Source organism: Pyrus communis, chromosome 15, assembly GCF_041283825.1.
Source record: "Pyrus communis isolate YQ-2024b chromosome 15, ASM4128382v1, whole genome shotgun sequence".
Classification (NCBI taxonomy): Eukaryota; Viridiplantae; Streptophyta; class Magnoliopsida; order Rosales; family Rosaceae; genus Pyrus; species Pyrus communis.
In genome coordinates, this window is record NC_142579.1 from 15,528,879 (window position 1) to 15,551,619 (window position 22,741).

The 22,741-nt window shown below is 45.5% G+C and overlaps 1 protein-coding gene across 2 annotated transcripts; it reads right to left on the reverse strand.

The window, feature by feature from the left end:
- Nucleotides 1–16,516: 16,516 nt before the first annotated feature.
- Nucleotides 16,517–18,902, reverse strand: LOC148690566 (uncharacterized). Of its 2 annotated transcripts, XM_088685350.1 has the most exons (3): nucleotides 18,515–18,902; nucleotides 17,732–18,442; nucleotides 16,517–17,382 (listed from the first exon to the last, which is right to left on the reverse strand). In XM_088685350.1, the coding sequence occupies exons 2-3, from the start codon at nucleotides 17,819–17,821 to the stop codon at nucleotides 16,741–16,743; spliced, it is 732 nt and encodes a 243-aa protein (XP_088541476.1). In that variant the 5' UTR covers nucleotides 17,822–18,442; nucleotides 18,515–18,902; the 3' UTR covers nucleotides 16,517–16,740. The 2 variants fall into 2 exon arrangements, with proteins under 2 accessions (XP_088541476.1, XP_088541475.1); XM_088685349.1 differs by having other exon boundaries at nucleotides 17,732–18,902.
- Nucleotides 18,903–22,741: the final 3,839 nt, after the last annotated feature.

A 22,741-nucleotide genomic window follows, 5' to 3' on the forward strand; every position in this document is an offset into this window, starting at 1 on the left:
TTCTCAAAATCTCAATTATAGCGATTGAGTTCTACCATGTTGTCAAAATTCTAGAATCATTTTTCTTTTCATTGTATAATGCAGAAATATTAAGAGTTCAAAGTATTCTTGGCTCCCCTGGTTAATTATTTTAGTGAAAATGGGAAATATACCTGGATTACCAGATAAAACATAGTGCCAAATTTTGAATGAAACCATTTTCTCTATCACAACCTCAAACTGAAATATTTTAAGAATATTTACCACTATCATGAAGAAAAACTTTCGTTTTTATTTTCTAAAAAAAAAAATTATTGTTGTCCATACAAATGATCTTATTTGGGTTGTAGTATATTATTATTCTGTTAAAAGGAATAATTAAATTAAAAAAGCAAAGCCACTAGGACATTGGGTACAAACAGTATCTAATTTTTACTATACTCAGTAACTACAGTCATCCAAACATGATGAGAAGAGATGGAACAAACCAAAATTGACAAGGGTATGAGCAAAGAAATTAGTTTCTCGGAACTTTTAAAAATCCAGCTCTCTTAGCATGCACAAGACCCATCCGAAGGGCCATAGCCTCGGCCGTCATCACACCGCACGGGAGCAGCACCGGCAACAAGAGGGAGACCGTTGGAATCTCAAATGATGAAACCTGCAGCGGCACTGTTACCACAAACTGACCCATCAAAGTTGAGATTTACAAATCCATGAGGTGGGGGCTTCCAGTTAATAATTAATATTAGGTTGATGGAAGGACCTATTTTGAGCATGGGCACTAAGGTCGATACAAACCGTCGTACGAAAACGTTTCGAGAAATCAATTTGTTTCTAGGTGTTTCTCCGTTTGTATCATTCACTGTATGCATCATCTATGCATTTATATGGAAAGCGTGGAACCCACGGTTGTTACTTGTCATGAACAATCCAAGTAGAGAAAACAGTAAACACCACGACGAGTTTATTCGCCATCTGCTCTGTCAGGACTCGAGATCGGTGTGCGAAGCTGAGAAGGCAATGTCGGACGGACAACCAAAAAAGTGGTGGTTCCATGGTTACTACATTTGCTACTTGGCTGAAACGGACACATCAATCGCGTGTCTGATGTACCCTATATACACGAGATATTTCCTCATCTCGATAAGTTAGCTCGAGCCAGTACATACTATGTCTTATCTCCTAGAAGAGTGACTGGTCTCGAGTTATTGGTGTGATGACACCAAGACAAGTGTGTAAGTGCTCAATAGAGAGTGAGTCTACTAAATGCGATCAACGAGGAGTTCTCGTACTCATATCACATGATATGATTGGGATAATATAAAGTAGTCATGTGACCTGAGACAATATAATTATCTTGTGGTGAGGTCCTTACTCTTTAAGTATGTTAAAGGCATTCCATTTGAGGATGTCCACGACATAATTGGGGCTACTTAATCATTCGGGCATGTGAATGTACAACAAGGGATGTCTAACCTTCACCCTGTTGAGGAATATACTGTATGATATTATTAAGAATCTCTGACTAGAATATGAATGAGATTTAGGAAGTTATTCTAAATCATATTCAAATTAATCATATAGATAAGAGAATCATATTAGATGGTAGACATGAATTAACTATCAACCAAACAATGTGATCAAGAATATTGAATTAGCGAAGGGCTATGTTGCATTGTAACCCCAAACTAAATAGGTTCTCCAACCTCTTCTTATTAGCTTGGGTAGCCATGACATATCACTAGGTGTCACTCATGGTTTGTGGAAACCCTGAAGATGAATAATCACTAAAGGGAGAATTGAAAGTAAGTTTCAATTCACAATCGATTAGTAACTGTTCTAAATGCCCATTACCTAACCTAGTGGATCACATACCGTGTAAGGTAATGATTGAAAGATATAATAGAGTTGATTAAAGAAAATTAATAGTTTAATTGTTCATGGTTAGGATTAATTAATATGCTAATTAATCAAATGAACAATTCTTTTTAGACCTTGGGTTAGTTTTGGGTGTCGGAGCCCAAATGGGCATTGAATAGTCAAATCCATTAGCTTAAGTTTTATGACAACTCTCTAGCTAGAGAGGTTGGGCATTAAGAGGAAAAGTGAGGTTTAGTCTTTATTACAAGTTATGCCACTCAAAGTAAGAGGCTATATAAGTGACTTTATAACCTCACGCTTCATTAGGGTTTCTAAGAGGCAAAGAGAGAAAACACAAAGCTCTCTCGACCCCTAAAGAAGCCGGCCACCATGGGAGGAACTAGTTAGTAATCTCTTCCTCCCATGTCACTCATCTTCTTTCTTCCATCATTCTTGGTGTAGGAACATAGATGCCTCCAACTTTGGAGGCTTTGGAGAATCATTCAAGCAACCAAATCTAAGAATCCAAAGAGGCAACAAGATGAAGATGAAGGGCATGGAGTTCAACTCAAAGAGAGGAATGAAGGGTTTAGAGGAATCAAGGAGTTCAACTCAACAAGAGGAAGATGAAAGGCATGGTGCAAGATAAAGATGACACTTATGCAAAAAGGAACTTTAAAGGTATAAAGGAATCAACTCTCTTTGTAATTTAGAGTTGAGTCTTGGTTCACCACCACTATTAGGCTTTGAATTTCATGGTTTAAGTTTTGTCTTATAGTGCATACAAGCATGCTTCTGTCATTTAATAGTTAAATGCATATAATATGTTGCTCAATGAACTTAGTTTATAAAAATAAAAAAAATAAAAAATCCCCTTCATTCTGCTCCTTCGAGTCTTCTTGAATTAGGGCTACACTGACCACACAGTTTGCGGTTCACTACTCGCTCCAGGAGTGGTGGAGGCACTTGGCAGGGGTTTATCCGTTCTTGGAATGACAGATGCATCAGAAGGTGGGTTGTATCCACCAATAGGGTTAACCGACCTCTCTTTAGTAGACATGCTTATAGTAGAGTGATCTGGCCGAAAGGAATACGAGTTCACTCTCAATGAAAGCACAGATTGTTGGAACCAAATTTGTGCACCATCGCGGATGGTGGAGGCACAAACTTGAGCAAAATGTAAAACAGAAAACAACCTTAAACAAGCCTAAGGATGGTTGGGAGGCAACCAAAGGCTCTTCGACGGTCAAGTTAATAAGCAATTTTTAGATTCAAGCAGTGGTTAAGAGAATTAGAGTACTGAGATTGCGTTACCAGAGACGAACCCTAGATGAGTGTATTTACACCATTGGGAGAGACCTTTTTATGATACAATCTTTGTTCTAAGTCAGGAGAATCCTAGAGGATATCTAAAAGTAGATATTGTATCCTTTTATGAGTTGTGATTACATGCGGCGCATGCCAATTCTTCAATTGTTGGAACTCCAAGACTTATGAGGAATCTAATTGTGTCCTCATTCGGATTAGATCTTGTGTCCTGCGGAACAAGCATGGTCATACTAATAAAATCACTTGGACTTTGCCTATTGCCCCGGAACAGGATGATGGTAGCACCGTTGCTCTGTCTAATCCACCTCTGCTCGAAACTATTGAGTCTATGGTCTAACTTCTAAGTTATTGATATTCGGATCAACCTTACTCCCGCTTTGGAAAATCATGATTCCACAGGAGAAAAACCCATAAACTAAGGAGAAACGTGAGAAGTTTGCATAATGTCAAAACTAAACGTCATACGGGACAAAAGTAGGAAGCCTCATAATGGTATGACCAGCCCTGGATGGCTGCCTCATTAATCGTAAGAACCCAGTGGGAAAAATGCTCTTAATCGTAAGAAAAAATAGTACATTAAGATCAAATAAGTATACTTATGGATACTCCCCTTAAGTTTAACAAAACTTCCAAAGATGAGAAATACAAGCTATTCAGGTAAGAAAATTTATGCATACCAATTCCTTGGACGAGCTTCTGGAAAATATCACATTCTTCTTTAGATTTTCCCCTTAGTTTATGTTTCATTATAATATAGGTCAAATACGATGAACTCAGATGAAACATAGCAAGGGCCAAGTCCTTTAAATGTAATTATTAATTTTCATTTGTAGCATAGATACAGTATCTATTGTACTACATAAATAATCTGTACCTAGTGATTTGATCAAAGAATAATATTTCTATAGGAAGAATTCCCAAGTGATGGAAGAATGACTTTCACGAACGTCGCATTTTTATTTTTTATATTTTTTTTTATCTTTTCTTCTATATTTTATTTATTTATATGTAATTTATAATAAGTGCTACTAGACTCACCCCAGTGTCCTATTTTCCCATCCACATGATAATCCACCCACCATAAAAAATTTTAAAAAAAAATATTATTTCCCCTCCCACCATTATTTCCTAAATAACCCTAATATATTTTGGTTTTAAATAACTCTAATATATCTTTAAATAATATTAAAACAAATAAAAAAACGGAAAAGTAAAAGAAAATGCATCCCTTTCATAATCTCTCTTCCTACTAACCTTGAATTTGCCACCCCAATCTCTTTCTAGATCCCTACCCTCTATTTTCACCGAATTCCATATCTATGGTCCAATATCCACCCCCGGCGGGGGGAAATCCTAATACTCACACTTATCACCGCCCCATAGAGACCCGGGATTCCAAACCACCCTTCTTCCTTTTTTTCTATCAAAGCCTCAAATCTCACCGTTAAGTCACTTTCTCCTCCATTGAAGTTTCTCGCCTCCGTCTAGCACACACCCATTCCTTCCTTCAACTTTTCTCCCGATTGTAACCCAAATATTTCCCAGCCTCTCTCCGTCGCAGATCACACCCCATCCACCATTATTTATCTATTATTTTAAATTATGTTTTGTTTTTTTCAAAATTTTATTAATTAAATAGGGGTTTAAAAGTCTTCTTTTAGAAGTATAAATCTCATCAACATTTTTACTAAATGGTGGGTGGGAAAATAAGACACGGGAATGGGAATATCAGTACTCTTTATAATTTATTATCTATTTTTTCTTGTCATTCGTAAATTTTTTTTGTTTTACGGACATTTTTGTTCAAATACTTTTGTCGAAACCTATTTCACCCAACCCGGCCCTGGCTTTATAACAACATAGATATAGATATAGAGTTAGCCAAATTGATTATAGCAATAGTGTAGATATCTTTAGGCCTCTCGCAAAATAATATCAATCAGTCCCTAAAATCTCATAATTTGTCAAAGAAATTATTTTCTTTTTGGGTAATTTCTTTAGCAAGTGCACCAATTTGCATGGGACAACTGACTCGCCAAGTAGTGTTTTTTTTTTTTTCTTCAACAAAGTAGTCGGGCAGGGAAATAGCTTCTATGTTTGCCAAGTACACTATTCCTTTATATTAGAGCAGTTCCAGCCCACGCCGAATGGACCGGCACCAAGTGAAAAAAATAGCCTGGCACCCAGTCCACACCCTCCAGCCCGTGAAACAGCCTGGCACCTAGCCCAAGCCAGGTAGCAGCCCAGCCCATTTCGGACAGACCCAGAAGCCGGTCCATTTCCCTGGCGCATGCACAACACGCGCTCCTGGGCGCGAGTAGCCTACAACGCTGCAGCGCGCGGGCCCCGCATGTCAGTGCAAGTGGGTTCGATCCGGTGAAAGCCACGTGGCCATGGTCAGAGTCGTTGGATTTCCAACGGCTAATTTTTGTAAGCCGTTGGATTTCCAACGGTAAAAAAAATTTAAATTTGACTTTTAAAATGGACCGTCCGATCACAGATCAACGGTCCACGTTTTTTTCACCAAAAAAAAAAAAAAAAAAAAAAAAGGCCCAACGGTCAAAATTTTGACCGTTGCCCACGTGGCAGCTTATTGGCTGTTGGATTTGATTATTTTTCAAATCCAACGGTCCAGATTAATTACAACATTAAATTTTATTAAAAAATAATTAAAAATTGTGAAATTTTTTTAAAAAATACAGAAAAATTTTTAAAAATTATTATTTTTTCTATAAAAGAGATGTCGTGCGAAGGAGGCGTGCAAGAGATGCCGAAACAAGTCAAGGGGGTTCCAGCTACAGAAATCCTAGCAACCAAGATCCTAGCACCACATATCCTAACTCCACAGACTTTGTATAATTTCGCATTTATTTGTACTACTTTATTTAATTTCTTATGTAATTTCTTATTTCCTTTTAGAACTTTATTTAATTTCTTATGTAATTTCTTATTTATTTTTAGAACTTTATTTAATTTCTTATGTAATTTCTTATTTACTTTTAGAACTTTATTTAATTTCTTATGTAATTTCTTATTTACTTTTAGAACTTTATTTAATTTTTTATGTAATTTCTTATTTACTTTTTGAACTTTATTTAATTTCTTATGTAATTTTTGTACTTTATTTAAATATTTGAATAAGATTACATAAACTCACCAAATAAACATTTAAAAAAAAACACCAAATAAAATTACATAACCTCACCATTTAAACTTAAAAAAAAAACAAACACACTAAATAAGATTACTTAAAAAACAATACACTTTATTCTTCAACCACAAGCCTTATTTTAATTATCTTCGCCTTCGTGCAATCTCCACTGATGGTCAATCAAGTCATTCTGGCGGGTTATGTGCCAGTATGGCTCTTGCAATGAAGTGTACCGTTGAACGATCAATTCATTGTAACGTCCATCCCGTTCCAACGGCTCGTGTTGCACTGGATCTTCGGTCCGGTCATGAGCATAGTAGATTTGTGTTCTTGAGTTGTTCATCGGATCCGGCTCGTATTCATCGACGGCTTCATAATCATACTCGTCTTCAACAATCATGTTGTGGAGAATAATACACGTCATCATGATGGATCGAAGAGCCTCGACATCAAACATTCTAGCTGCAGCCCTGACAATGGCCCAACGAGCTTGCAGGATATCAAAACAACGCTCAACATCCTTCCTACACCCTTCTTGACACTTTGCGAAGTGTTTCTCTTTTTCACTCTGCGAATGTGGCACTGTTTTGACAAATGTTGACCACCTTGGGTAAATACCATCTGCAAGGTAGTATGGTCCCTCGTATTTATTACCATTAACCCAATATGTGCATCTCGGCCCATTTCCTTGTAGCAGTTCGTCAAACACTGGAGATTGGACAAGGACATTTAGGTCATTCTGAGCTCCTAGAACACCAAAAAAAGCATGCCAAATCCATGTATCAAAAGAAGCCACCGCTTCCAGAATGATGCTTTTGGCTCCTTTTCTGTCGCCATAAGCTCCTTGCCACGCACTTGGACAGTTTTTCCATGTCCAGTGCATGCAGTCGATGCTTCCAATCATGCCAGGGAAGCCTCGCATCTCACCCTTCCTCAGAAGCCTTCGCATGTCCCTTGGCGTGGGTTGCCGAATGTACTCATTGGTGTAAAGGGCTTCAATTGCAGAGCAAAACCGCATCAGGGACTCCAGAACTGTTGTTTTTCCCATCCTTGCGATCTCATCCACTTGATCTGCAGATGCTCCATATGCAAGCATTCGCAAGGCAGGCGTAATTTTTTGCTCAGGAAGAAGACCTAGAACATGAAAAGCATCCTCTTTTTGCACAAAATATGGATCATGGTTGCAAACATCACTCATGATTTTATCGAACAAACTTCGTTGCATTCTAAAACGACGTCTAAAAACATGATCAGGGAAAACGCTGTTGGGAATAAAATAATCTTCCAAGAGATCTTTACCTCGTCTTTCCCTTCTTCTATCGATGTTTGCCGCACGTCTGGGTTTGGCTATCTGACCCATAGCTTCCATGATACGGCTGGAATGTGAGGCCCTCCGCCTTCTATGGTGATCATCCTCATCCTCCTCCATTGCGAAGGCCTCATCTCCACCTCCACCTTGGTCAAGATTGACCAATTCTTCATGTTGTGCCAACAACCTTTTCTGCTGCTCTTGCAACTGTTTATACGCTCTCCTTGAAGAAGACACTGTAAGAACTCAAGATTTGAAAACGATAAAGAACAATTCTGAGCTAAAAAAAAAGGATTGAGTTTAGTGTGAGGATGGATGTAGGGATGTAGGGTTTTGTTTGGGCCCAAAATATCTTGGGCAGGCCGAGTAGTCATATGTGCTCGGCCCAAGGTAATAACAGATGCTGTGGGCCGGATAATAAAACCCGGGCCAGCTGGCAGGGTCAGCCGAATCCTATCTCAAGAGGTCCAGATAAATAGGAAGGATTGAGGAAATCCTGGTGCGACCAGGATTCTCGACCAGCAAGAAATAAAGCCTCAAAGGGAGGAAGATTCAGAGTCCCAGTGGGAGTAGGTTTGTTCGAACCAGAATCGAAATGGGACAAGGACTCCCAATCCAAATCAGAGGAGATTTCAAGGAATGGGGTACTATAAATACACGAGATCATGCAACATTCAAGGGACCTTCAACTCAGCATACAATTGCCCTGCGCAAAACCTCTCAATCACCTTGAGATTTTTCCTTTTCTTTTTCCTGCCGACACACCTTCAGTTTGGATAAACAGCACTGTGGAAGCAACCGGCGAGCACCTTCAGTTTGGATAAACAGCACTGCTGCCGCAGAATCAGCCGACCAAGAAGCATCTTCAGTTTGGATAAACAGCACTGCGTCGAGGTCGACCGATTATCTATCCAAGTCTCGGTCGAGGAAGGTTTTCGAACCTTTGTTGGCAGAGGTCACCGTACTAAGCTTTCCCGGCATAGTTAGGTGTTACGAATTACATTGCTCGGCGTACTGATCGCCGAGTGGTTTTATGATTGGATACTCACAGGTGAGTTTCAGGGTTCGGCATTCCGACGGCCGAACTACGTTTACCATCAAGACATATATCACGTTCGAGTACCTGTGCCCATACACCTTGGTCTCGATTCGACGTGCTTATACTCTCACGAATATAATCACAGTGACCGAATCGGGCTCGGACGATTTGTGAACTCCGCAGAATTAGCAGCCTTGTCTTCAGGCTGTAGAACCCAGAGACCGAGAGTGTTCCTTCCTCGGTCGCAATCGCAAGTTAAAGAAGTCAGCACCGCGCTCAAAGCTACATCAACAGATTTTACTCCTCGGCCAGGCTCGGCCGACGAGTTGGCACGCCCCGCATTCGACCGAAGGACGTAGTTAGCTTATTAGTTACTCGGCCTGCGCGCCACGTAGGTTTTGTAATTTTTAGGATCAACATTTTGGCACGCCCGGTGGGACCATTGTGCTAAACCTTCGGAGTTCATGACCATTGAGACACGGTCTACGAAGCAGAAAACAACCATGGGAAAGTCAACAACTGACTTGCCAGTGCAAGGCCTTGGGCAGGATTTGCATTCTACAAAAAATCCGATCATAATTGCGCCGCCCGAGGCCACTAGTATAACACGCCGGGAGAGTGAAGTCTGTCTCGGCGGACAACCTTACAACCCCACAGTCCCGAATCAAACAGCTGGAATGTTCATGGAAGGGATTGTAGAAGATTGTGATGACGATGGTGGAGAAGGTTCCGATCCACCAACTAGGACATTCCTTCGGAGACGACTGGATGAACAATATCGTCAGGTCGAGCAGTCGATTGGTCAGAAGATGAATGATTTGCTAGACGCAATACGTAGTAATAGCGATACACAGACCAGAATGCTTGAACTACTAGTCAGTAAAGCTTTCGAAGATGGCCAGGTCGGCCAACCGCGGCAGCTCCCGACGAATGTGCCCATACCAGCCGAGAGAGGGTCCGCTCGGCCACAACCAGTCCCCTTAGAAAGAAGAGGACCAGGGAATAGAGCCGAGGGACCAAGCCAGGGAGAAGAAGTCGCCTCCATAAACGTGACCGAAGTCCAGAGAATGATTGATTCGGCCCTAAAAAAAGGGCCGAAGTTTCCAAAATTCATTCACCCGTACCCGGCTTATGTGGAAAGGTTTGAATACCCACGAGGATTTAAGATCCCCGATTTCAGCCTCTTCGCCGGGGAATCATCATTATCCTCACTAGAACATGTGGCTCGGTTCACAGCGCAGTGTGGGGACGTCAATAGTGATTTTTACAAACTACGACTGTTTAACTTTTCACTGACAGGCTCAGCTTTCGCCTGGTACATTAATCTTCCACCCAACTCCGTGCAGAGTTGGGAAGAGTTGGTCGAAAAGTTCCATGAACAATTTTATCGGCCAGGGATGGAGATGTCCGTATCCTCCTTGGCCAGGATGGCTCAAGCATCTGATGAATCTCCAATGGAATACCTAACAAGGTTTAAATCGGCCAGGAATTGGTGCCGAGTGCCACTCCCCGAAGTAGAATTCGTCAGGATCGCCCTCAACGGATTAGACGTGGAATACAAAAAGAAGTTTCTGGGGGCAAATATTCGAGATATGTACGAACTTGCTCAACACGTCGAACAATATGAGTATCTGCTCCGAGAAGAGAAGATATCAAAGTCACCATCCCGGGGGACGTTGTATAAGAACCCCACGGTGAGCTATGCATCGGCCGAAAGTGAAGACCCTCAGTACGCTAGCGTGGATGCAGCCGAGATAATAATAGACAAACCCTATGTTTGCAAGGCTTTGGCACAAGTAAATACCAAAGACGCCAAAACACGTTTGACCGCCGAGGAAACGGCTAAGTCATCAAAAGTATACACTTTTGATATCACCAAAGCTGACGCAATTTTCGATCAATTATTGGCAGCAAAAATCATCAAGCTTCGGCCGGGGCATACTATCCCTAAGGCCGATGAATTAAAAGGAAAGATATACTGCAAATATCATAATTCTAATAAGCATGCAACCAATAATTGCGTTGTGTTCCGGGACACAATTCAAAGCTGGATTGAAAAAGGAAAGTTGAAATTTCCGGAAAAGATGGCGGTCGACGTTAATCCTTTCCCTTCAACAACGATTGGTATGGTGGATGCTCACCTTCCCAAAAACAAAGGGAAGGCCGAATATGTCCCGGTGCAGCATATCCGTCGACCAAATGGTCAAACAAGACTAAAGCTTGATATCTTTTCAAATGCACCACCAACGGAACAATCGGCGCAACCCGCCGATGAGCCGATGACAAGGTCAAAATCCGACGGAACTTGTGGATCGAAGGTGTTATGTGACCATTGTAAAACACCAGTGGAGCCTGGAAGGAAGATATCTTCAACACCACCTGCGGCCCCTACAACATCGTCGACAGGGTTAAGTCCACGACATCAAGTGTTTGATCGACTCGGCCCACAAGTACGGCCGAAAGACCAGACCTCGGTCAGGCGGCGTCTGGATTTCGACGCACCTTTCTACAATGAGGATTATTACTCGCGCAATGCTAATAGTTCGGCCTCACCGGCCAATCGCAAAACTTTCAAACCACCAAGGACATCGGATCAACGCTGGTACAGTTACAATTCTCCGACTGGTTTGTATACGGCACTGTCCAAATCCCAAAAACGTCGTCGTCAACGGATAGATTGCATGGCTCGGCGACGAGGAGCGCAGGCCAGCCCGGCCAATCAATGGCAACCAAAACAGGCCGTGGAAGATAGTAGCGAACGGCCAACCCCGACTATCATGACCGAGTTAGCAGAAGGGAAGAAAGTAGCGGAGGCTGATTTCGAAACCACCATTGAGGAGGCTGAGAAACGAATTAAGATCCTTCTCCGGCCTGGGGAAACGAGAGCTCGTCTAGAGTACTTTACAAAAGAGGCCGAAAGGAAACTTTCTCCGTTACCACCGCGCGAGCCGCTTATCAAAATACGGCGCAACTTACACCCTCCGTTCCTCGGTGCATCCATGGAATACATGCGAGAATTTCATAAGAAGTACTCCGCAAATGACTTGTACGGACTCCCCAAGGCATGTCAGGAAGCCCTCGACTTGGCGCTAACTTGCCCTGATACCGAGCAAATTATCCAGAAAACTTCTGATCCAGCCATTAAAGCTAGGTTTCAACATATCCGGGAGGCTCGGGTCCTTGGTTTTGAGGTCGATCCTTATACAGATATCGACGCCGCCGAATTACCCTTTTCGCTCGAAGACCTTCAGCACTTACGATATCATTTTGAAGTCTTCTCGGCTGTATCGCTCTTCGGCCTCACGGCCGACGAGGAAAAACGGATAGCACGATTGGATACCTATTTAGACACAAGAAACGCCCGTATTGCATATGAAGAACGAGCCCGTGTAACAAAGGACCAACGAAAATCTTCGGCAGTACACATCGCCGAAGGAAATGGCTCACCCGCACTCGATTTGGTTCCCACGTCTCGGATACCGGCTTTTACCGAGGAACTCAAAAGTTTGATCGAAGATTTTCCGCCGACTGCTACAGAGGATAGTTCTCCGGAAGACGACGACCATGACCCCATGGGCCCCTCGGTCCTCGAACATATGGAGATCAGTATGGTCCACGTCCTACCGGCTGAATTCCAACCGAGTACCCACCAGTCAAGTTTCTTGGACGGGGACGTAGTTGCCGAGGAAGCAACACAAGTAGACTTCGTCGCAAACGACGACGATAGAGAAAACCAGAGCGGGGACAACCTTAAAGCCGTTTTGGCCGAGCTATTTCCCCGCTCCCCCTCGGTTAATCTCCAACACCTGAAGCCGTTGTACGTCACGGCTCACATCGAAGGATTTCCCATTTCTAAAGTGTTTGTCGACTGTGGAGCCACAGTCAACATTATGCCGATATCCGTCATGAAGGCCTTGCGTCGTTCTGATAATGAACTCATTCCATCAGGAATCACTATGAGCAGCTTTGTTGGTGACAAATCTCAGACCAAAGGGGTGCTCCCGTTGGAAGTTAGCATTGCCGGCCGTCAACACATGACGGCATTCTTTATCATTGATTCCAAGACCGATTATAACGCATTACTTGGCCGCGACTGGATCCACCAAACCAGTTGCATTCCTTCCTCACTATACCAAGTCCTCATCTTTTGGGATGGCAAATCGGTCGTAGTCCACCCAGCCGATAACCAACCATTTGAAACCAACATGATTCAGGCTCGCTATTATGATGATCACGTCGGCTACATCACCCTCCAAGGCCTTAACGAGGATGGGCGGCCGACGAGAATTTCGGTACAAAAAGTGATTGAGGTCGGCGCCGAGACTGTCCAACAGGATTCGGCGAGACTTGGCTTGGCGAACTTGGTCATCAGTGCCGATGATTGAGCACACCACGCAAGAACGGCGTCAGGCCGCGGTTTCTTCTACAATGGAACGTCTGCTGGCCCATTGGTACGCCATTACCAAGCAACCACATTCTGGCATCAATTTGATCGAATTTCTGGCCGAAGCAGATAACGGCCCCGTTCTATCGTTCGATAAAGTTCAGGCTGCGCCGGCCGAACTCGAAGACCATCGACCTCAAGTCAAGGACCCGTTAGAGGAAGTTAACGTAGGCACGGCCGAGGATCCTCGAACATTATTTATTAGTGCGTTACTCCCACCGTCCATGAAGGTCGAACTCCGTAAGCTACTCCATGAGTTTAAAGATTGCTTTGCGTGGAGTTATCATGAAATGCCTGGCCTCGACCGAAACCTTGTAGAACATGAGCTACGCATCAAGGAGGGGTGTAAGCCTTTTCGACAATCTCCTCGCCGATTTTCAAACGAAGTACAACTCGGCATTAAGGAAGAATTAGTTCGGCTTCTGAAAGCCGGGTTTATTAGGACCGCTCGGTATGTCGAATGGTTGGCCAATATCGTCCCCGTTTTAAAGAAAAACGGTGCCCTTCGCATTTGCATCGATTTCCGTAATCTAAATCTGGCTACTCCCAAGGATGAATATACGATGCCGATTTCAGATTTATTAATTGATGCCGCAGCTAATCATGAACTGCTATCTTTTATGGACGGTCATGCGGGTTACAACCAGATTTTCATCGCCGAAGCTGACGTCCACAAGACGGCTTTCCGTTGCCCGGGGGCACTTGGTACTTACGAATGGGTAGTCATGCCTTTCGGCCTCAAGAATGCCGGCGCCACATACCAACGAGCCATGAATATGATCTTCCACGACTTAATCGGTACAATCGTCGAAGTTTATATCGATGATGTGGTCGTAAAATCCAAACGTCGTCAAACACACCTGGACGACCTAAGGCAAGCGTTCCTTCGCATGCGCAAAAACAACCTCAAGATGAACCCGGCCAAGTGTGCTTTCGGTGTTTCGGCCGGTAATTTCCTAGGATTTTTGGTACACCATCGTGGCATCGAGGTCGATGAAAATAAAGCCCGCGCCATCATCAGCGCCCCACCTCCGACGACAAAGAAACAGCTCCAGTCGTTACTCGGGCAGATAAATTTCCTCCGGCGTTTCATCGCCAATTCGGCCGGTAAAATGAAGGCATTCTCTACGCTCCTTAAACTGAAGGAGACCGACCGATTTGAATGGCGCGAAGAGCATCAAACTGCGTTTACGCAGATCAAGGTGGCCCTTTCCACTCCACCAGTGCTCGTTCCACCTTGTCGCAATAAACCCCTTAAGTTATACATTTCGGCAGCCGACGAATCCATTGGTTGCCTCCTCGCGCAAGATAATAATGTCGGGCGTGAACAAGCTATCTTTTACCTTAGCCGAAACCTGAATTCCCCAGAGATTAATTATGCACCTGTCGAAAAACTTTGCTTAGCGCTGTTTTTTGCTGCATCCAAACTTCGGCATTACATGCTCCCCACAGTTACGCAGGTCATCGCCCAAACCGACGTAATTCGTTACATGCTGACTCGGCCTATGGTCAAAGGCCGAATCGGGAAATGGACACTCGCCTTATCCGAGTTCAGCCTTCAGTATGTACCACAAAAGGCCGTCAAGGGACAAGCCCTCGCCGACTTCCTGGCACAACACCCATCCCCTTATGGTTTTGAGGGGGGCGACGTCGACATCGGTTTCGTCACCACACGCGATAACCATTGGACTATGCATTTTGATGGTTCCAGTACTTCGACCTCGGCCGGGGTCGGTATCGCAATTCAGTCGCCGGACCACTGCCGATGGTATTTTTCTCTCAAGTTAGATTTCAGCTGCACCAATAATCAGGCCGAGTATGAAGCCCTCATTATCGGCCTCCATGTTTTACACGATCTGCGGGCCCCCCGCATTCTCGTCCTTGGTGATTCTGAACTTGTGATTAACCAGCTGAACGGCGTGTTTCGCTGCATGAGTTGTACTTTAGCTCCCTATCACATGGTCGCCACCTACCTGGCCGAGTCATTCGAACGAATCACATTTGAACACATTTCACGTATTCACAATACTGACGCCGACGAACTCGCCCAGATCGCCTCCGGAGCACAACTCATGGGGGGCAAACTAGGTCGAATTGTGGGAATTGCGACCACGGGTCAACGATCGTACCCCGCCTTAATCAATCAGCAAACTCTCCAACGCGCGCACGTAATACGTACAAGGGTAATGTCGCTCCCTTCCCTACTAGAACGAGGAGATCCCATGGAAGTATGTGCCGTCGAAGTAGAACCAGATGATTGGAGAAAGACGATGTTACGGTACCTCGATAACCCCAATGGGAAACACGACCGAAGAACGAAGGTGCTCGCCACGAATTATGTGTCGTATCAAAATGAATTATATCGCAAGGGCGAGGATGGTTTACTACTATTGTGCCTCGGCCCACACGAGGCTGCCCAAGTAATGGCCGAGGTACATGAAGGAATTTGCGGAGCACACCAATCTGGACGAAAGATGCGCTGGTTGCTCCGACGACACGGTTATTTTTGGCCCAATATATTAAAGGATTGCATCGAATATGCACGGAGATGCGTATCATGCCAAATTCATGGACCCGTGCAAAGAGCCCCGGCCGTATTGCTACACTCGGTTACTAAACCATGGCCGTTCAGGGGTTGGGCAATGGATGTAATTGGCAAAATCACGCCGTCATCAGGGGCAGCGAAGCACGCATGGATAATTGTAGCAACCGACTATTTCACTAAGTGGGTCGAGGCAAGGTCATACGCCGAATTAACTGCTAAAGAGGTATGCAACTTCGTAGAGGAGAATATTGTGACCAGATTCGGCGTGCCAGAAACAATCATAACTGATAATGGCACTATATTCACGGCCGATAGATTTAGGGAATACGCGGCAAGTTTGAATATCCGACTCGAGCAATCTACGCCGTACTACCCACAGGCAAACGGACAGGCCGAGGCAAGCAACAAAGTGTTGATCGGCATCCTTGAAAAAATGGTAAAAGAGAAACCTGGTTTGTGGCATTTAAAGTTATATGAAGCATTATGGGCATACCGAACTTCACCCCGGTCGGCCACTGGAACCACTCCTTATGCGTTAACTTATGGACACGATGCTATGTTACCGGTCGAGTTGAGTATAAGCTCGTTGCGAGTAATCAAGCAGAATGATTTGTGCAGTATTGAATACAGTCAAGCGATGCGACAAGAGTTGGAAGACTTAGAAGAAAGTCGAATCGACGCAGGTAACTTGTTGATTGCGCAAAAGAAAATTGCCGAACGAGCATATAACCAGCGTGTAAGACAAAAAACGTTCGGCGAAGGAGAATTGGTTTGGCAAACTGTGTTGCCTATTGGAATCAAAGACCCCAGGTTTGGTAAGTGGTTGCCAAATTGGGAAGGGCCATTCATCGTTCACAAAGTCCTCGGCAAGGGGGCATATCATTTACGAGATCGGACGGGTTCAGTTCACAAATTGCCGATTAATGGAAAGTTTTTAAAGAAGTACTACCCAATTACATGGGAAATGCAAGAGTAAGTCCATTATACTGACAGCAAAACGACCATTGTATTAATGGCAAAATAACCATTGTATTGATAACAAAAGATTCATTACAAGAGAACAAATACAATGATTAAATTCCTAAGGGGTCGAAGGGAGGAAGGTCTCGAGGGCAGCTTTTAGCTCCAGCCACTTGGCTTCGCTCAAAATTATCTCAGCCTGCCGGGTCTTCTTGTTGCATTGCAGTTGCTGGATACGCCGTGCACCGGCAGCGAAGGCCGTTAGCCGAGTCTTGTTGGCCTCAAAGTCCTTCTCAAGCTCAGAGGCAGCGGCCGACCTTTGCCGTTGAAGGTCAGAAATCTGACGTTGGAGGTCAGAAATCTGGCGATCGAACTCGGACAGCTTGGCTTTCTTCGCCTTGAGTGCCTCCATCTCCATTCGGCCGGCCTCATGCGCGACCTTGGCCACCTTCAAGTCGTCCTCGGCCTGCAAGGCTCGCTCGAAGACAAGAAAGTGTTGCCGAGTTCGCTCCAAGAGGTCGGTAAGGAAAGAGATACCCTCCGGGCTCAGATGACCACCGCTGGCGAGGTCATTGAGACACTCTCCAACAGAGTCGAGGCCTTTGCACCGGAGAGCTTGAGAAGCAGTCAGAGACAAGACTTCGTGCAGCTTCACGAAGACTTCGGCGGGCGTGGCTCCCACCGATTCGGCCGGAGCAGCAGAAGAGCCGGCCTCACCGGTCGTGCTCTGGAGTAGAGCGTCAAGCTCCATTTCCCAGGACGGCTGCACATAAGAGGAAAATTTGGTGAAGAACAGTAAAGACGTGATGTAGTGCATAAAGGAAAAAGGAGAATGTTTGAGACCTGCCGAGAAGAGACTTCGGCCATGCCCTCTGGGTCATTGCTCGAACCCAGGGAACTTAATGGCCGAGCCCAGTGCCTCAGACCGCTACGCAATTCACGCGGCCGATGGAGGTCATCTACATTTGATGGCCACAATGGCGGCCAGGAAATATAAACAACGCCCCTCGGCGCATAAAATTGCCGGTGAAATGAATGTTCGGGCACCTGACATGTAATGGTCTTAAAAACATGTATCAAAAGAGAATCAACACAAAAGAAGAAAGACTTACAAAGGCCGAAGAGACTTCCTGCGGAGGAATGGGGAGATCTGCATCCTGCGGATGAATCGGCGACTCGGCCGTGGCCTCAGGGTCGACCATGGGTCTCTTGCCACGATCCGCCACTGGAGGAGTCGGTCGAGTGGCCGCCTCCACAACCGGAGAATGACAGACGGGAGGAGAACTGACTGGTCGGCGGAGGCGTTCCAGGGGGACCTCTTCGCTCTCGCTCTCGACATCCTGGACAAAAAGAGATTATTTTACGACCAAGAAACCTGAAGGAACAAGAGTAGAAGCAGAATTATACCTCCAAAACGACCGTTGGAGTCGGGGGTGTTTCGGCAGGAGCAGCCGATTTCCCCATTTTGGGCGCCACGACCGGCTCTGAAGTATGAGCAGACGCGGGTGCGACGATTGGGTCGGCCTGAGAGACGGCTGGAGGATTCGAGGTTGGAGGTGCCTGGGCAGCCGGCACAGATGGAGAGCCGGCAGGAGCGGGCGTCCCAGTAGTGTCACTGGGGACGACATGAATCTCCCGGTCGCCTTTCTTCGCCAATTTCTTGACGCGCTTAGAAGGACGAAGGGCCTCTTCCGCCGGCTCGGCCCCTTGGTGGGGGCGTTTGGTAGGGATCGACCGCTCGGTGACAAGGGTCCTCTTCATAGGCGCTTTCTTCGCCTTTGCCACCGCGGCGACCACCTCCACCGTCCTCGGCACGCGAACCCCTGAAAAGCGAAGTAATTAGCAACGAGGATCAAGTTGTAAAACAAAGGAGGAAAGAAGAACGAAAAGACTACCTTGGGTCGACTCCTTAGGCTGTGTCGAGGATGTTGACCTAGGGCGGTCGCCGAAGATCTTCATCGCCAGCTCTTCGGCCGGGGCGCCGAAGAAGTTGCCGGTGTACTCCTCCCACCAGTCCCCGAAGGTATCAGTTCCCAGAGATTCAGGGACCGCCGGCCGAATCCTGAATTTCCTGCACTTCTCTTGGAACTCCTGGTCGGACGTCTTGCACTCCCTCTCAGAGGAACCGGTAAGACGCCCCCGACTTAGGAGTGACCGAGAAGCGAGCAGGGGGACGGGGCTGCCTTGAATATAGCCGAGCTGCCGGGCGACAAAATGGGGGTGGTAGACCTCCCAGCCAGCTCGGCGGGCATCGCAACCCAGTGGAAGGTCGCGAGCCAAAACAAACGACCCACAGCGCTGACGAATGTCCGCATCCTCAGACGCGGCCCACGCGGCCGTAGGAAGCTTGAGCGAGGAAGGGTACTCCTGGCGCCGGCACACCAGGAACTCGTCATCCGAGAGGACATCTAGGCCGAGGAAGTGTTTGAAAACCTCGTCGGCCCGATGAGGTGGAGCCGGTCGAGATGCCAGTTGAAGACCGAGGGCGGCCGTTCGCTGGAAGGCAGGGACCTCCGGTCGAAGAGTAGAGAAGTAAACCTGCAACCAGAGTTGGAACACCCAGAGGGGTCCGTTCTGATGCGGGTCGATCTTGCCAATGGTCGCCTCGGCCAGGCAACGGTAGAGATTGGCGAGTATGGCTGGACTGAGCGCCAGCAAGCGACCATTAGCCAGTGCCTGGGCCACCGGCATGTTCTCCACCAGGCATTTGTTCGACCGAGTACAACAAATGAATTTGTTGTACCAGTAGAAGAGGAAGGCCTCGTGCTCTCCCTTCCTAAGGCTTTCCTCGCCTCGGCCGGCGAAATGAAGAATGAGAGTGTTATAGTTGAAGAAGTTCTTGTGGAGCTTTTGAACTTCTTCCCTTGAGGGCTCCCGATCACCCCGGCTTAGCGTCTCGACAGCCCTTTCGTCGAATAGTGCCTTCAGGTCGAGAGGAGAAGGGTATCCGGAAAGGGCGGCGTCAATAGGAAGGCCGATCGAGGAAGTCCCAAGGATGGCCGAGACGTCGAGGATGGTGGGGCCGAGAGGGCCGAAAGGCAGGACCATGGTGTTGGTGGCCGAACACCATAAACTCAGGGCCGCCATGAGCAGCTCCTTATCCATGGCAATCTCCATGGTTGACAGAATAATGGCATCGTAGATGCCGAGAGCCTTCCACTCCTTGGAGAAGAAGGAGCTCATTCGGTCGACCCAGGCGGCCCAGGCCGTGGTGGTCGAGGGCCAAGCTCCTTGAGGACGAGCCAAGCACCATTTCGACCAGTCAAACCCTTGAAGAAGGGGGGTTAAACATTGCTCCTTGAGCAAGTTGGTGACAGACGACGGCACTGCGTCTTTGAAGAGGGGACCCAGAATCTGGTGGGTGGTGGCCATATCCTCTTGAAATCGCAGCGTCTTGACGGCACTGCGATCGATGAATGACTTGCACTTATTGATCTCATCGGAAAGCTTCGAAATAAAGGAGGCCATTTGCAGAAGAAAGAACTAAAAAATTGCAGAAGGTCTGGAAGGTTTGATTTGAGCAAACAAAGATGAGAAATTAGAGATTCTGGAGTTTCTGAGGGCGTAAGAGGCGAATGGCAGAAATGTGGGTATTTATAGGCTTTTCAGAATGAATATCAAACGTCTGGAATTCAAAAGCGCTGGTTCAGATTGGGGGGAAATGTAACCGGGAAAGTCTGCAATCATTTCGGATATTTTGGGAACCTGCGAAAATGGGATCGAGGAGTCGAAAATCCAGGACGCACGATGGCGTGTGGCGACAGGTTCAATGCATTTAATAAGGATGAGACGGTTCAATTAGTTCACGGTTTCGAGGCCCATGAGTGAAGCTTTTAAGAACGGCGGAGAATCGACACATGGCCACGCGTTGGGGGCGACGAGGAAAGTGCAATCATGTCTCATAAATATGCAGGATTAATGATCATTAAGGGAGTAAAATTCAAAGAAGCAATAAATGTCTTCGCTTCTTCAAGGTCGAGGCCCGACCAAGAGGTGACAGTCGGCGACCTCAGAAGCGAGGGGGCAATGTTTGGGCCCAAAATATCTTGGGCAGGCCGAGTAGTCATATGTGCTCGGCCCAAGGTAATAACAGATGCTGTGGGCCGGATAATAAAACCCGGGCCAGCTGGCAGGGTCAGCCGAATCCTATCTCAAGAGGTCCAGATAAATAGGAAGGATTGAGGAAATCCTGGTGCGACCAGGATTCTCGACCAGCAAGAAATAAAGCCTCAAAGGGAGGAAGATTCAGAGTCCCAGTGGGAGTAGGTTTGTTCGAACCAGAATCGAAATGGGACAAGGACTCCCAATCCAAATCAGAGGAGATTTCAAGGAATGGGGTACTATAAATACACGAGATCATGCAACATTCAAGGGACCTTCAACTCAGCATACAATTGCCCTGCGCAAAACCTCTCAATCACCTTGAGATTTTTCCTTTTCTTTTTCCTGCCGACACACCTTCAGTTTGGATAAACAGCACTGTGGAAGCAACCGGCGAGCACCTTCAGTTTGGATAAACAGCACTGCTGCCGCAGAATCAGCCGACCAAGAAGCATCTTCAGTTTGGATAAACAGCACTGCGTCGAGGTCGACCGATTATCTATCCAAGTCTCGGTCGAGGAAGGTTTTCGAACCTTTGTTGGCAGAGGTCACCGTACTAAGCTTTCCCGGCATAGTTAGGTGTTACGAATTACATTGCTCGGCGTATTGATCGCCGAGTGGTTTTATGATTGGATACTCACAGGTGAGTTTCAGGGTTCGGCATTCCGACGGCCGAACTACGTTTACCATCAAGACATATATCACGTTCGAGTACCTGTGCCCATACACCTTGGTCTCGATTCGACGTGCTTATACTCTCACGAATATAATCACAGTGACCGAATCGGGCTCGGACGATTTGTGAACTCCGCAGAATTAGCAGCCTTGTCTTCAGGCTGTAGAACCCAGAGACCGAGAGTGTTCCTTCCTCGGTCGCAATCGCAAGTTAAAGAAGTCAGCACCGCGCTCAAAGCTACATCAACAGATTTTACTCCTCGGCCAGGCTCGGCCGACGAGTTGGCACGCCCCGCATTCGACCGAAGGACGTAGTTAGCTTATTAGTTACTCGGCCTGCGCGCCACGTAGGTTTTGTAATTTTTAGGATCAACAGGTTTATATGGACAAAAAAAAAAAAAAGATGAGGTTCTGGACAATGCCACGTGGCACTACGTGATTGGTTGAAAATCTTATCGAAATCTTGGCTAAATTATTGTAAATAGGAAGTGACACGTGGCGTGTCGGGATTGGTTGAAAATCTTAGCAGAAATCTATTCAAAAAATAGTACGTTCGGATAATGACACGTGGCGTGACGAGATTGGTTAAAAATCTTATCGAAATCTTGCCTAAATTATTGTAAACAGGAAGTGACACGTGGGTTGTCGGGATTGGTTGAAAATCTTAGTGGAAATCTATTTAAAAAATAGTACGTTCGGATAATGACACGTGGCGTGATGAGATTGGTTAAAAATCCTATCCGAAATTAAAACTATTTTTTTTTATTTATTATTTTATAAAAAATTTATTTAATATTTTAAATGGACTGGGTGCCAGCGCATTTTGTAGGGGTGAAGATCGTTTGTGCCAGCGCATTTTTAGACTGGGTGCCAGCACATTTTTTTTGGGGTGGAGATGCTTTGGCCTATTACTGTTCAATTAAGTGGATAAATGGGCAGGGTGCTGGCGCAAAGTCTTTAGGGGTGGAGTTGCTCTTAAAGAAGCAAAAATTCTATTATGCTCAAAAGTATAATATGCTCTGTGTTTTTTTAATGATTAGATGCTGATTTTTTTATTTTATATAAAGATTTAACAGTTAAAAATTTGAAGTATCTCATACTTCGAAACACCATAAAAAATCCAAATTAATGTCATAATCTACATTTTTAAATTAGATAAGTCGTTATTCATTACTAGACTCTTTGCAAGCGACATAAAAATGTTTTATTTTTCAATTAATTTTTTGTACAATAATCCAATTTTCCACAGGTAAAAGCCACAGAGTTAAGCCATGGCAGCTTTGCAAGAACAAGGAAATTACCAACCCTCCCAGTTTGTGCAAGCTACCAGACTGCAGCCAGTCGTG

Coding starts and splice junctions, on each gene's coding strand:
- LOC148690566 (XM_088685350.1), bottom strand. CDS start 17,821: ATGGTCGACCCTGAGGCCACGGCCGAGTCGCCGATTCATCCGCAGGAT. Junction 17,383..17,731: donor AGGAAGTCTCTTCGGCCTTT/GTAAGTCTTTCT, acceptor TCTTATGTGCAG/CCGTCCTGGGAAATGGAGCT.